General features: G+C 41.6%; 1 protein-coding gene across 38 annotated transcripts in view; it reads left to right on the top strand.

The window, feature by feature from the left end:
* PLCH1 (phospholipase C eta 1) overlaps nucleotides 1-14879 on the top strand; it is a 208780-nt gene that overhangs the window by 134581 nt on the left and 59320 nt on the right. For all 38 annotated transcript variants that reach the window (XM_070577695.1, XM_070577717.1, XM_070577700.1 and 35 more), the window contains 2 exons: nucleotides 607-700; nucleotides 2325-2528. In XM_070577695.1, the coding sequence (XP_070433796.1) occupies nucleotides 607-700; nucleotides 2325-2528 (298 nt within the window). The remainder of the gene's footprint in view (nucleotides 1-606; nucleotides 701-2324; nucleotides 2529-14879) is intronic.

The following is a 14879-nucleotide window of genomic DNA, read 5'->3' as shown; positions in this document are numbered from 1 at the left end:
AGGTGAGAGACATACTCAGCATCACCTCGAACAAAAGGAGCTTGCTGATTTCTCTGTTGTGATTTTCCGCCTCACCTAGCTTTTGGTTTTTACTTTCTCATACTGACCTCTGTCTCCTGGAATCTGTGCTCGCCGTTCAGTGGAAGGATCTACTGATAGACACACACCTGGGGGACTTACCCAGAGCATTCTGTTTTGGTTGGGAATCATTTTCTTTCTGCATATATTTACGAGTAGCAAACTCCAGTATTTGTGTAGAAAACGTTAATTTTGCAGATAGTGAGTCGCTTATAGAGAGTGAATTTTTGGCAGTGGATTTGCACTGATTATTGATTTGATTTTGTTGATTTTATGGCTTCGTGGAGAATATTTGTCCAGCAGTGGCAGGGCTGTTTTCATGATTAAATCTGAAAGATGCGTCAGAAAGTTGAGATAGTGACCATTTTCCAAAGAGAAAGTATCTATAACACTAGTGACCCCAAACACTGCTCATTTAACCACTTTGCACTGTGTCGAGAATGCTTAAAAAGTCAGTCTACCTTTTTAGCACAGAGGAAAATATTTCATGAAATAGCAAGTACTCTACTAATGTTCTGTTTCGTTTAGATGAATAATGTGACAACAGACTATTGTCTTGACATCATAAGGAAATTTGAAGTTTCAGAAGAAAATAAGGCGAAAAATGTTCTTGGCATAGAAGGTAAAGTAACCAGTATTCTTAATTTCTCATTTCTCAAGTCAGTCCACTGAGTTAAAGTCTAGCGAGGTTTGCAGGAAACGAAATCAGGAGATAGCTATGGAATTATGGATGATGCCAATGAGACCCACAGCAGACACTTATTTTCCTGCAAAACAGATGCTGTGATACTGCTATTTCTCTTACTTTTGCGATGACGATGTGCATTTTCCACTCCAAGCAAGTCAACTTGATGCCACTATGTATGATAAATACCCAGAAATATTTGGACTTTTCTCAAATGGCTAAGTTTTGGAAATAGCCTCAAGCTGGTAATTTCATGAAGGGAAATTTGTTCCTAAAATCAGTAATCTATGAAACGAGTAACTTGCATGTAAATGTGTTTCTTTAAAAATGTTGGCAACAGACTTGATTTACCTGGTTGGTAGCGGTGGAGAGGTTGTTGGAACCACAAATGTCTTTAATATAATGAACTTATTTTATAGTTGAGGAAGGTGAGGCTCAAAGAAGTAAGTGGTTTGCCCACAAATTTATATACTCAGAGTCTAGCTGCTAGGATTTCCCATAAATAATATGAATATAGCTGCACGTGTGTATAAGTTATGTGTATTTAAAATCTGTGGGAAAATAAACAGGTCCCAGCAGAACAGATCATCACCCATGGCCACAGGTCATCTTCCCGACTTGACTGTGGCCTCCGGTCCCCTGGACAGGGTCAGCGTGGACAAGGGATATAAATAACACATATCATTTAAAACCATTTTAAAAACAACCAGAGAAGATACAATAATTTGGACCTTTTCTTTAATAAGAAATGAATCTTTTCCTTGCTGGGACCTTAAGAGATGGAATTAAACATGATTTCTAAGTTCTAGCCGTAAAGGTGGGCGTGAAGAAACCCTGCAGAGTCTCAGAGGGTGTTTACAGATAACGTTTTAGACACAATTTTTGAAGGCTTGAAACGATTTGCCCTAATAATTGTCCCACTTAGGTCCTTGTGGGGCTTTCCCGTATTTGTGTGCATACGAGTGAGTGCCTCTTCTACCCAGGCACTATGTTTTGAAAAACTGGTAGGGTTTCTGCAGTCTTTAAGCACTGTTTCACAGCCATCAAATGTGCTGGCTATTAACAGCATCTTCCCAAACCAATTTCATAGTCAGACAATCAAACCCTGAATTTGGCCGTGCGTGCCCTTTGACCTGCTGCCTGACATGGCGCTGGCCGGGCTGTTTTTCAGGCCAGTGTGATAACCAGTAGGTTGCCGGCTGATGGGATCAGTGTTCCACTTAGAGTAAACATGGCTGGCACCACATCATTGGGCCACACTGCATAGTCACAGCCTGATCCAGTGGCTGCTGGGGAGCTGGGCAGCAAGCCCCCCTCACCCGCTCAGTCAAAATTGAAAAGCCTGTGTTTCTGTGGGTTATGTTTAAACTGCTACTCCCCAAAGTGGCGTTTCAGTTTTTGACACTGTTTGGCCTGAAGCCAACCTCACATTGCCCAGTGTCCCTGCAGAGGCGCCCTGTGGGTGGACGAGACCCTCCCTCGGAGCCTCTGACCTCTGCTGCCCCTGTCGGGCACTGCATAACTGTCTCTGAAGCTACAGCACCTGCTCTCTCTCCCGAAGGCTTCACCAGCTTCATGCGCAGCCCGGCCTGTGATGTGTTCAACCCGCTGCACCACGAGGTCTTCCAGGACATGGAGCAGCCACTGTGCAACTACTACATCGCCTCCTCCCATAACACCTACCTGACCGGGGACCAGCTGCTGTCGCAGTCCCGGGCGGACATGTATGCACGCGTGCTGCAGGAGGGCTGCCGCTGCGTGGAAGGTAGGGCTGGGCTGTGGGGCGTCCAGTGCGAATAACACAGACTGGGAAATGGGTTCACTAGTCAGACCTGTGTCTGCTCCTGTAAGGCCGCTCTTGGCTCATAATGCTCTCTGGGGCCCCTTAACCTTGATTAGGAGGGAGAGAGAGAGGTTCTACAGTGGTGAAGTGCGCCTGAAAAATGAGGATAAAAATGAACCTTTTCTTAGAAAGATTTTTTTTTCTTTATGAAAATTTTTTATTACCAAACTTAGAATTTGGAAATTTTCCCTTTTGAGTTTTCAATTTTCAGAAGTATATATGTGTTTTTTATTTTATTTTATTATATTGGGGTCATAATAGTTTATAACATTATGAAATTTCAGTTGTACATTATTATTTGTCACCATATAAATCTGCCCCTTTACCCTTTATGCCCATGCCTTTCCCCTCTGGTCACCACTAATCTATTCTCTTTGTCTATGTGTTTATCTTCCACATATAAGTGGAATCATATGATGTTTGTCTTTTTCTATCTGGCTTATTTCACTTAACGTAATACTCTCAAGGTACATCTATATTGTTGGAAATGGGATAATTTTGTCTTTTTTTCTGACTGAGTAGTATTCCATTGTATATATATACTACATCTTCTTTATCCATTCATCAGTCAGTGGGTACTTGGGTTGCTTCCACGTCTTGGCTATTGTGAATAATGCTGCAATGAACACAGGGGTGCATAAGTCTCATTAAATGTTGATTTCAAGTTCTTTGGATGAATACCCAGTAGCGGGATAGTTGGGTTGTATGATATTTCTATTTTTAATTTTTTGAGCACTCTCCATACTGTTTTCCATAGTGGCTGTACTAGTGTGCATTCCCAGCAGCAGTGTATGAGGGTTCCGTTTTCTCCACATCCTCTCGAACATTTGTTGTTTTTTTATCTTGGTGACTATAGCCATTCTAACAGGTGTAAGGTGATATCTTAGTGTAGTTTTGATTTGAATTTCCCTGATGATTAGTGATGTTGAACATCATTTCATGTGTCTGTTGGTCATCTGTATATCTTCTTTGGAAAAATGTCAGTTCATATCCTCTGCCCATTTTTTTGGTTGGGTTGTTTGCTTTTTTATTGTTCAATTGTATGAGTTCTTTATATATTTTGAGATCAACCCCTTGTCAGTTATGATTTGCAAATATTTTCTCCCAGTTGGTGGGGTGTCTTTTCGTTTTGTTGATGTTTTCCTTTGCCTTGCAGAAGCTTTTTAGTCTGATGAAGTCCCTTTTGTTTATTTTTTCTTTTGTTTCCCTTGCCTGAGGAGACATGGTGTCCAAAAAGATGCTGCTAAGACTGATGTCAAAGAGTGTACTGCCTGTATTTTCTTCTAGAAGTGTTATGGTTTAACATATTACCTTCAAGTCATTAATCCATTTTGAGACAATTTCTGTGTATGGTGAAAGATAATGGTATACCTTCATTCTTTTACATGTGGCTGTCTGGTTTTCTCAACACCATTTATTGAAGAGACTTTCCTTTCTCCATTGTATGTTCTTGGCTCCTTTGTCAAAGATCAGCTGTCCGTAGATGTGTGGTTTTATTTCTGGGCTTTCAATTCTGTGCCATTGATCTGTGTGTCTGTTTTTGTACCAGTACCGGCTGATTACTACAGCTTTGTAGTATAATTTGAAGTTAGAGGTTGTGATGCCTCCAGTTTTGTTCTTTTTTCTCAGGATTGCTTTGGCTGTTCAGGGTCTTTTGTTGCCCCACATGAAGTTTGGGATTCTTTGTTCTCTTTCTGTGAAGAATGTCACTGGGATTCTGATTGGGATTGCCTTGAGTCTGTAGATTGCTTTAGGTAGTATGGACATTTTAGCTATGTTTATTCTTCTGATCCATGTGCATGGAATATCTTTCCATTTATTTATGTCATCATCGATTTCTTTCAATAATGTCTTATAGTTTTTATAAGTCTTTCACTTCCTTGGTTAAACTTATTCCTAGATATTTTATTCTTTTTGTTGCGATTGTAAATGAGATTGTGTTCTTGAGTTCTCTTTCTGTTAGTTCCTTATTAGAGTATAGAAATGTCCCTGATTTTTGTAAGTTGATTTTTTACCCTGCAACCTTGCTGTGGTAGTTGATTATTTCTAATAGTTTTCTGATAGATTCTTTAGTATTTTCTATATGTAGTATCATGTCACCTGCAAACAGTGAGAGTTTCACTTCTTCATTGCCTATTTGGATTCCCTTTATTTCTTTTCCTTGCCTAATTGTTCTGGCCAAAACCTCTAGTACTATATTGAATAGGAGTGGTAAGAGTCTGCACCCTTGTCTTGTTCCTCTTCTCAGAGGGATGGCTTTCAGTTTTTCCCCACTGAATGTGATGTTGGCTGTGGGTTTGTCATTTTTGGCCTTTATTATGTTGAAGTGCTTTCCTTTTATACCCATTTTACTCAGAGTTTTTATCATAAATGGCTGTTGGATCTTGTCAAATGCTTTCTCTGCATCTATTGAGATGATCAGGATGTTTTTATTCCTCATTTTGTTAATGTGGTGTGTCACATTGATTGATTTGTGGATGTTGAACCATCCCTACGTCCCTGGTATAAATTCCACTGGATCATGATGTGTGATCTTTTAAATGTGTTGCCATATTTGGTTTACCAATATTTTGTTTAGCATTTTTGCATCTATGTTCATCAGTGATACTGGCCTTTAATTTTCCTCCTTTGTGTTGTCTTTGTCTGGCTTTGGGATCAGAGTGATGTTGGCCTCATAGAATGAGTTAGGAAGTGTTCTCCAATATTTTGGAATAGTTTGAGAAGGATAGGTGTTAAATCTTCGTTGAATGTTTGTTAGAATTCTCCAGAGAAGCCATCTGGTCCTAGACTTTTATTTTTTGGGAGGTGTTTGATTACTGTTTCAATCTCTTGTGATTGGTCTATTCAGATTCTCTATTTCTTCTTGACTCAGTTTTGGAAGCTTGTGTGAGCCTAAGAATTTATGCATTTCTTCTAGATTGTCCAATTTGTTGGCATATGGTTTTTCATAGTATTCTCTTATGATCACTTGTATTTCTGTGGTATCTGTTGTAAGTTCTCCTCTTTCATTTCTAATTTTATGCATTTGAGCCTTCTCTCTTTTTTTCTTAGTGAGTCTGGCTAAGGGTTTGTCAATTTTGTTTATCATCTCCAAGAACCAGCTCTTTGTTTCATTGGTCCTTTCTACTGGTTTTTTTTGGTTTCAATTTCATTTATTTCTGCTGTAATTTTTATTATTTCCCTCTTTCTGCTGACTTTGAGCTTTGTTTGTTCTTTTCCTAGTTCTGTTAAATGTAGTTTAAGATTACTTATTTGAGATTTTTGTTTGTTAAGGTGGTATTGCTATGAATTTCCCTCTTAAGACTGCTTTTGCTGTGCCCCATATGAGTTGGTATGGTGTCTTTTCATTCTGATTTGTCTCCAGATATTTTTTGATTTCTCCTTTAATTTCTTCTATGATCCATTTGTTGTTCAGTGGCATGTTGTTTAGTATCCACATATTTGTCTCTTCCCCAGCTTTTTTCTTGTAGTTGACTTCTAGTTGCATAGCATTATGGTCAGAAAATGTGCATGATGTGATTTCAGTCTTCTTACATTTATTGAGGCTTGCCTTGTTTCCCAACATATGATCTATCTTTGAGAATGTTCCATGTGCACTTGAGAAGAATGTGTATTGTGACTGTTTTTGGATGGAGTGTTCTATGTATATCTATTAAGTCCATCTGGTCTAATTTTTCATTTAAATCCACTGTTTCCTTGTTGACTTTCTGTCTGGATGATCTAGCCATTGATGTAAGTGGGGCATTAAGATCCCCTACTGTTATTGTGGTGTTGTTGTTAATATCTCCTTTTAGGTTTGTTAACAGTTGCTTTAAGTACTTTGGTGCTCCTATGTTGGGTGCATAGATATTGTTATGTCTTCTTGGTGGAATGTCCCTTTTATCATTATATACTGCTCTTTTTTGTCTCTCCTTGCTTGTCTCTTATCTTGAAGTCTACTTTGTCTGGTATAAGTATGGCAACACTTGCTTTCTTTTGTTTGCCATTAGCTTGGAGTATTGTCTTCCATCTCTTCACTCTGAGCCTGTGTTTGTCCTTAGAGCTGAGGTGTGTTTCCTGGAGGAAGCGTAGTGTTGAGTCTTGTTTTTAATGCATCCAGCTACTCTGTGTCTTTTTATTGGAGAATTCAATCCATTTACATTTAGAGTGATTATTGATTTATGAGGGCTTAAAGCTGCCATTTATCGCTCGTTTTCTGGTTGTTCTGTATTTCCATTGTTTCTCATCCTGTGTATTTCAGACTACCAATTCAGTTTGGTTCGTCTCTATGATGGTTTTCTCTTTATTTGTCATTTGTGTCTCTGTTCTGAATATTTGTTTAGTGGTTACTGTGAGGTTTGTATAAAAGATCTCATAAGTGAGATAGTCCATTTTATGATAGCCTCTTATTTCCTTAGTCTAAGGTTCCATCCCTTTCCTCTTACCCTTCTGAGTTATTGTTGTCACAACTTATTCCATCTTGTGTTGTGAGTTTGTGGTTAAAATGACACGATTATATTTATTTTTGATGTTTTCCTTCCCTTTATCTTTAATGTTGTAATTAAGTCTTTACTAACCTGTTCTGATAGAGAGCTGAAATGTTCTCATTTTGTCTGGCTATTTATCTCCTTGCTCATGAATCCTTTCTCTTTTTTTTTTTTTCAGGTATGAGGGACTTCTTGATCATTTCTTTTGCCGGGGGGAGTCTTGTGGCAATGAGCTCCCTCAGCGTTTGTTTATCTGGGAAAGCTTTTATTTTCCATCCTATCTAACAGATAGTTTCTCTGGATAGAGTATTCTTGACTGAAAGTTTTTGTCTTTCAGTATTTTGAATATGTAATTCCGCTTTCTCCTAGCCTGTAAGGTTTCTGCTGAGAAACCTGCTGAAAGCCTGATAGAGGTTCCTTTGTAGGGCTGTAATATTTTTTTCTTTGTCATTGACTTTTGTCAGTTTTACTATAATTTGACTCAGAGAAAGTCTTTTTACATTGATATAATTAGGAGTTCTATTACCTTCTTTTACTTGTAATTCCAGCCCCATCCCCAGGTTTGGGAAGTTCTCAGCTGTTATTTCTTTGAACAAGCTCTCTGCTCTCTTCTTCCTCTCTTCTCTCTCTTGAATACCTATATTCCTTATGTTGCATTTCCTAATTGAGTCAGATAATTCTTAGGGAATTTCATTTCCTTTTTGTCTTAGTTGTCTCTCCTCCTCTATCTGAAGCATTTCTATATTTCTGTCCTCCAGACTGCTAATTCTGTCCTCCATAATATCAGCTCTGTTTTAATGACTCCAGATTTTTTCTTCATCTCATTCATTGTGTTTTTCATCTCCAACATTTCTGATGGGTTTTTCTTTATAGTTTCAATCTCTTTTGTGAAAAATTCCCTTTGTTCATTAATTTTGTTCCTGATTTCATTAAACTATCTGTATTTTTTGTAACTTGTTGAGTTTTTTTATGATGGCTATTTTGAATTCTCTGTCATTTAGATTGTAAATTTCTGTGCCTTTAGGACTGATTTCTGGGTGCTTGTCATTTTCCTTCTGGTCTGGAGTATTAATATATTTCTTCATGCTATTTGATGGTGTGGATTTGTATTTTTGCATAGTTTTGGTATCTGGTTGCAGATTCCACCTGCCGCCACTCCTTCCACTGCCTCCCAGGGGTCCAGCACCTCTACCTTCAGATGTGTGGCTGTGTGGGTCTCTCCTACGTCTTTTGTATTGTATGAGTGTCCTCTGTTGGTTTATGAATGTCCTTTTTCTTTCATATTAGGGGGCAGAGTCTAAGGGACGAGCTCACTCTGCCATGATGCTGATATCACTTCCCTGGTAGTTTTACAGGTGAATTCTTTTAAACTTTCAAGGAGGAATTAATATGAATTAATATGAAGGCTCTCCTCCCTTTTACTCTTGCTCTTTTTTGTTCATTTTCTTCTTTCCTTTTTTAATGAAGGGCACACATCAACAGCCAGATAGAGAGATGCATAGGGTCAGGTCCTGAACAAAGGAGCTTCTCTCCTAGTGGAGCTTGGGACCTGGCACAGTGGCACGTGGAAGCGTTCTGGTTTCCCAGCCTGGAAGCTTCAGAAAGATAATTTTTGATTAAACAAATGGCAAAAATGGTTTTGGATAACTTTGTTTTCAAGGTGCTTCATGGTCTTTCAATCAGCTGACATTTATTAAATTTGTGTGGGCCCCTGGGGGTGAGGACACAGATGTAAGACATGGTTTCTGCTGCAAGTAGAATGGGTGGACAGTAGAAACTGTAGGATGGTGAGAATTACAGCAGCTGATTCACATGCAGGGTGGAGAAGTGGTGATATGGAGGGTGAAGCGTGAGGCAAAATGTGGTGAGAAATCTGGCAGCCTACAGAGGTCAACTGGGGTCAGTCGTAAAGGGTGTTCATGCTGGGGTGAAGAGTTTCAGCTTTAGCTTTTGGTAACAAGGGTGCAGTGAGTCATTTTAATATGTCAGTGATATGATTGGGCTCACGGTTGAGAAAGATGGACGGGCAGCAAGGGAGGAGCAGTGGGCTGTGAGGCTGAAGCGAGGAAGATGGTGGTCAGGCCGCTGCAGTGCTTCACAGCAAGGATGGGAAATGCCTGGACTGAGTGAGGAAGGTGGTGATTGTATGGACATTAAAGGAGTAAACTTGGTGAGACCTGGGGAGGCAAGTAAATGATGTGAGGAGGGAAGGGTTGGAACAAGTGACAATGCCACTGCACACGACAGGGGATCCCAGAGCAGTAATGAGTTCAGTTTCCCATCGGTTGAGTTTATGTGACTTTGAAACTTTAATGTGGACATTTTAATCCATCAGTTGGATAACAATATCTGAACTCAGTGGGAACATCCAGGCAAGGTAGAGATTCCATAATTCTGAGTTTTCTATGTGGTAGTTAAAATTGTGAAAGTGTGCAAGATCCCTTAGAGAGAGGGGTGGAAAAGAGAACAAGACCTGAGACTTGAGTGAGCCAACATTTAGAAGTCAGAAGGACAGGGGAGCCAATGAAGTCAAGGAGCACAAAGTAGCTGCTGGACCCAAGGGATGAAATGGTTGAAAATGTCCCAAGCAGCAGAAAAGTCAGGTCAGGTGGACATGGAGCCTCCAGTCAGGGTGCACCTGACTGCTGGGTGGGTGTGGTGGCCTTTGCCCTACAGCTGTGGTGGCGCGTTGGTGGGAGGTGAGGGTAACTGATCTGTGGGTCAGTCACTCGGCATTTTTCTGCATTAGGTGAAGATTTGTTGGTACAGGTTGGGGAGGTTTTGAGGGGGAAATGAGGATACAGGTTTGTCAGATGGGATAAGGGGGAAGAGATTTTGAAAGGCTTCCTGCCTGGTAGCCTCTCTCCTCTCAGGATGGTGGGAGACAGCATCCTCCACTATGTGCGGGGGATGGGGGGTTGGCTTGCAGGCTTAAGAAGACCAGCCAACAGTGGGAAAGGAGTTGACAAGATAAATTGGGGATGGCCTAGCTAATTTCAAAAACAGTCTTTAAAAATATCATCTTTTTCTTGTGCAAAATCTGCATGCTGAGACTCCTGCCACCATTCCCAACAGGTTGGCTACAGGAGCAGAGAGGAGAGATTATAGGATGATCCAGCCTCTGGATTTGTTGGTCGTATAAAGCACCCTCACCGTGTTGGCGAGAGCTCTTTGAAGTAGCTGATGGTAGCTCTGTGGGTCTAGGGAAGGAGATGAGTGAATGAGGGAGCACAAAATGAGGTTGCGAGACTAACAGACTCAAAGAAATAGAAATGTGGAGGAAGTTGTCATCGCACATACAACAGACAAGAACAGATGGTTATTATTACAGGTGGGAAAGGGATACAGTTGATGACCATCTCCAGGGCATGTCGTGGCAGGCATGACTGAAGTAGAGAGAAGCTGGCGTTGAGGATGTTCAGGCTGAGATGGAGCAGATTCCCACATGGACTTTTCACCCGCAGTGGAGGCTGATAGGAGACTGAAAACTATAAACCAGACCCTTAAGTCCTAAGAGAAAGCCATAGAAAGACAATTGGAAGATGCCAGAAAGGTGGAGTTGGATAAAGTGAGGTTCAAAAGTGGGGGGTGGGGGGGGTTTAGGAGTGTAGGAGAACAATTGCAACAAAGGCCTGGGGGAGGCCTCCTGGTTCTGTGATTTATACAGTAAGCATCTGTGGAGAAAGGACCTGGTGACCCTCAGGGTGAGCTGGTTGTTAACAGGGTGGGGAGGTTGAGGGAGAATTGCACAGCCTGGTGATAAAAGAGAGTTTGTTGGAACGGAGAGTCCGTGGGCACAGGGCAGTTGCTTTGTGGGGCTCCCAGGAGTGGACTGGTGGAACAGTATAGAGAACGAACACAGCAGTGGGTGGCAGGATGCGACTGGAATCTGAGTGGGCCTTTCTTTGTCAGTTTGAAGAATTTTCTGCTACAAAAGTAGCAGATGTAACCTTGTAATAATAGTAGTGGTAAAGTGGTAGTAGTGTTATAAAGATAAATTGACATTTTAAAAAGTCGGGCGCTGGTGACTATCTGCACACAGGTCCGTTACGACCACCCCACAGTCGGCTCTCTGGAAACCTCTGCTGGGAGACATGGAAGTGTAGACATAAGGGGACGCCTGCTGACAGTGGTGACTGACCATGGAGCAGCATAGGCAACTGAGTGATAAGATGCTTATAAAGGTTAACACGAAGAGGAACTTTTTGAGCAACAAAGGTGCCAGTCAGCCCTCTGCTGGCTCAGCACCCACCGTGTTTTCTTGTCTGACATTGTGGAGGCCCTGGCACACACCTTCCTCGAGCCGTAGGATGGTCACCATCATTTTAAATGGTGCCGCTTTCTGGGGCCAATTGTGGAAATGACTTGGCGACTCTGGGAAGCGAGTCGGTTCCCGCAGTTTTGCGTTTCGTCACCTGTGTCCTGTACTCTGTTTCTCTTGCTTTTCAGGTCCCTCAGGTGCCCAGTCTTCTCTGGTTTCTCTGTCCAAAATCTGTGTCCCACCCAAGCTTAGCCTGTTCCCATGATCAGTTGCTCATACTAATCTTCCAGCCTTGTTTGGGATGTTAAGAAGGAGAGTTATCTGATTAAGACAATTTATAGTCAGACACGAATGGTTTTCAGTCTTAGCGTTTTCAAAGGTCTTTTAATTTTAAAACGATAGCTTTCAGAAATGGTGTGCAGGAGATGGTACGAGCTCCAGCCTTCCCTTGTGTCTTCTTTCTTCCTGTCTGCTGGTCGCCAGAGTAGTAGGAAGAAGCAACTTTTCCCTCCTTGTCGAAAGCTGCCTGGTGCCTCATAGTCACGTCGGCCGAGAACACGCACAGCCATGGTGTAATTCTAAAGGTCGTGCCTCGAGGGTCTCCCTCGGCAGCTTCATCAGCAAGTCCCTCCTCTCCTATTTGGTTTGAGGTTCTTACTACTGGAGTAATCTATGACTGGACAGTGAAAGTCAAGCTACCATTTCTGGAAGGTTTTTTGAGGAGAGGAATTGTATTTTTCTGGGAGAATTGGTCAGCTTTGTACTTCATCTGTTTCTTGTTGGAAATTGTGGTTGTTTCTTGGCTTTGAATGAACTGTGGGAGGGAGAAGGGAGCCATCCCAGCTCTGCAGCCCTTTTGTGGGCTGGTTCTGACTAATACACTTCCACACATTCTCATTTAATTCCTACAACACTGAGGGAGTTGGAGTAACTTCCTTAAGAAGACACCCCACCTTGCAGGGATAAGTGGCTCAAGGTCCCACTGCTAGGGAGCTGGGATTTGAACCCCGGTCGTCTGACTCCCCCACTCCACTGTTCTCCAGGAACCCTGCCTGCTTTTTGGAGCAGCGAGTGCTGACAGACGTGACCAGCCCTGGGGAGCAGTGAGGGCCAGCAGGTCATGGGAGGAAGGCCTGAGAAGCGAGGTGCACACACTAGGGGAGGCTGGCTTCAGAAGAGGACTTTGCCTGTCTGGTGACAGGCCTGGCGTCTGAAGATTCAGATGTTCCTGAAGAGTTAGAATCTGCTGCCATGATCTTCTCTGCTCTCTTAACAATTCCTGTCGTCCTGTGATGTGAAGATCTTAGTTCCCATTTGAAGCTTGGACCTGGAGACACGGATGTATATACACCCAGAGGTGCTTTATCTACCTTGGGCCCAGATGAAGTTGTTTTTGTTCTTAAACAGCTGCCGCTGGCATTTGACTAGTCTGGTTTATAGAATGTAGCAGGTCATGGATTGAAAATTTCAGGTCCTGCAAATATTTTCCTGGAGAACCGTTTGCTGAATACGACATTAGAGATGGAGAGTCGTCATTCTGGACAGTTTCTTCGTGGCATTGTGACCTGAAGAAGGTCTCCACTCTCAGCCTTCTATTTTGATGATGATGTGTGCTCCATCTCCTTTAGTTCAGCTGCTGTCATGTCCTTGGTCGGATGGATGTGCAGTCATGGGGAAGACTAACAGGTCTTTTTTGGTGAAGTAGGCTTGTCAGCAAATCAAATTGATAACATTTGACGTGGGCTTTCATTCTCTTGATTTTCAGCCTGAGTTGCTTAATAAATATGGATGTTCTGTCCAGGGGATTTCCACTCATTATGGGGATGATGTTGCATTGTTGGTTGTGATCGGTTTACAGCCTTCCCTCTTATCTCTGGGCTTGCTATCAGGTGGAATGTTTCTAAATTCCAGCATGAAAAGCTGTCATGTTAGCTGCTCAGCCTTCAGAGCCGACAATGCTTTGTCAGAGTGCTTTGGGACCTCTACTGTGTGATCAAATGCCGGACCCCGGCTGTCTTGTGGCCAGGGGAATTGGGTAGAGGATTTCTACCTTGCCAACATCCCATTACAGTAATAGCTCTTACAGGAAACTTCAGTACCCTTTGAATTTGGCTCTGAACGCCACAGGTTAGGATGCCACACCATCGGAAGGGTTGTCATTCTCATTAACAGACAAGTGTGCAGTCAGAACTAAAAAGCAAATGCAGGGAGAACCATCCTTGACCAAGATATTCCGCCTGTGTTACAAATATTAGCGAAAGGACACCTTCTTTCATGAACCATGTAGTTTTATGAGCAATTTTTATATGTCCATAATAATCAAGTCAGCATCGCATTACTTGTCTACTTTGCATTCTTTTGCAAAGATATTAGTTCATTTATGAGGAGCCCTGTTAGCCCCTTTCTTCTACACGATGGGACATCAGGATATAAATTGTTGAAGTTATTTATTTTGAAACATTTCTTCATCCTTTCCACACCTGTATCCAAAGGCAAATTATAGAATGTCAACTACACGTTAAAGGATGGATGGAGCTTCTCTTCTGAGAGGATGTCTGTGAACATTGGACCTCATTTGTAGGCCCAAAGGAACAGTGTAACGCTTGTAGTATAGTATATAGTATACAGTGTAACACTGTATGATGGTATAGGATGTGTACTGTGTAGTATAGTGCATAGTATACAGTGTAACACTGTATGATGGTATAGGATGTGCACTGTGTAGTGTAGTGCGCAGTGTAACACTGTGTGACGGTATAGGATGTGCACTGTGTAGTATAGTGCATAGTATACAGTGTAACACTGTATGATGGTATAGGATGTATACTGTATAGTGTAGTGTGCAGTAAACAGTGTAACACTGTATGATGGTATAGGATGTGTACTGTATAGTATAGTGTGTAGTGCTCAGTGTAACACCGTGTGATGGTATAGGATGTGCACTGTGTAGTGTAGTGCGCAGTGTAACACTGTGTGACGGTATAGGATGTGCACTGTGTAGTATAGTGCATAGTATACAGTGTAACACTGTATGATGGTATATGATGTATACTGTATAGTGTAGTGTGCAGTAAACAGTGTAACACTGTATGATGGTACAGTATATATTCTGTATGGTATAGTGTATAGTATAAAACCTTTGTTCTTCTCTGCAGCATCTTTATTCTTAAACTTTTTTTCCAGTACTCCCATGGTATTAACTTTGGAAGTTCTTTACTCTTTTACCTTTTCCAATTTTTTCCCTATGGATATTTTAACAGCTATGTTTAATTGATTAATATAGGGAACTGTATTAGAGAACAGAACCAGTAGGACATATATGTAGATAGAGATATATGTCTATGTCTGATATATAGATCTCTCTCTATGGAGACAGAGATTGATTAATTTTAAGGAATTGGCTCACATGATCGATTGCGGGCGTTGATAAGTCTGAAATCTGTAATCTGTAGAGCAGGCCCAGCAGGCTAGAGACTTAGGGAGGAGGTGATGTTTCAGTCTTGAGGAGAATTCCTTTTTCTTCAGGAAACATCAGTCTTTGCTTTT

This window comes from Equus przewalskii, chromosome 15 (genome assembly GCF_037783145.1).
Source record: "Equus przewalskii isolate Varuska chromosome 15, EquPr2, whole genome shotgun sequence".
Lineage (NCBI taxonomy): Eukaryota > Metazoa > Chordata > Mammalia > Perissodactyla > Equidae > Equus > Equus przewalskii.
Note: the sequence above shows the minus strand (reverse complement) of the source record. Positions and strands in the feature narration are given on the sequence as shown.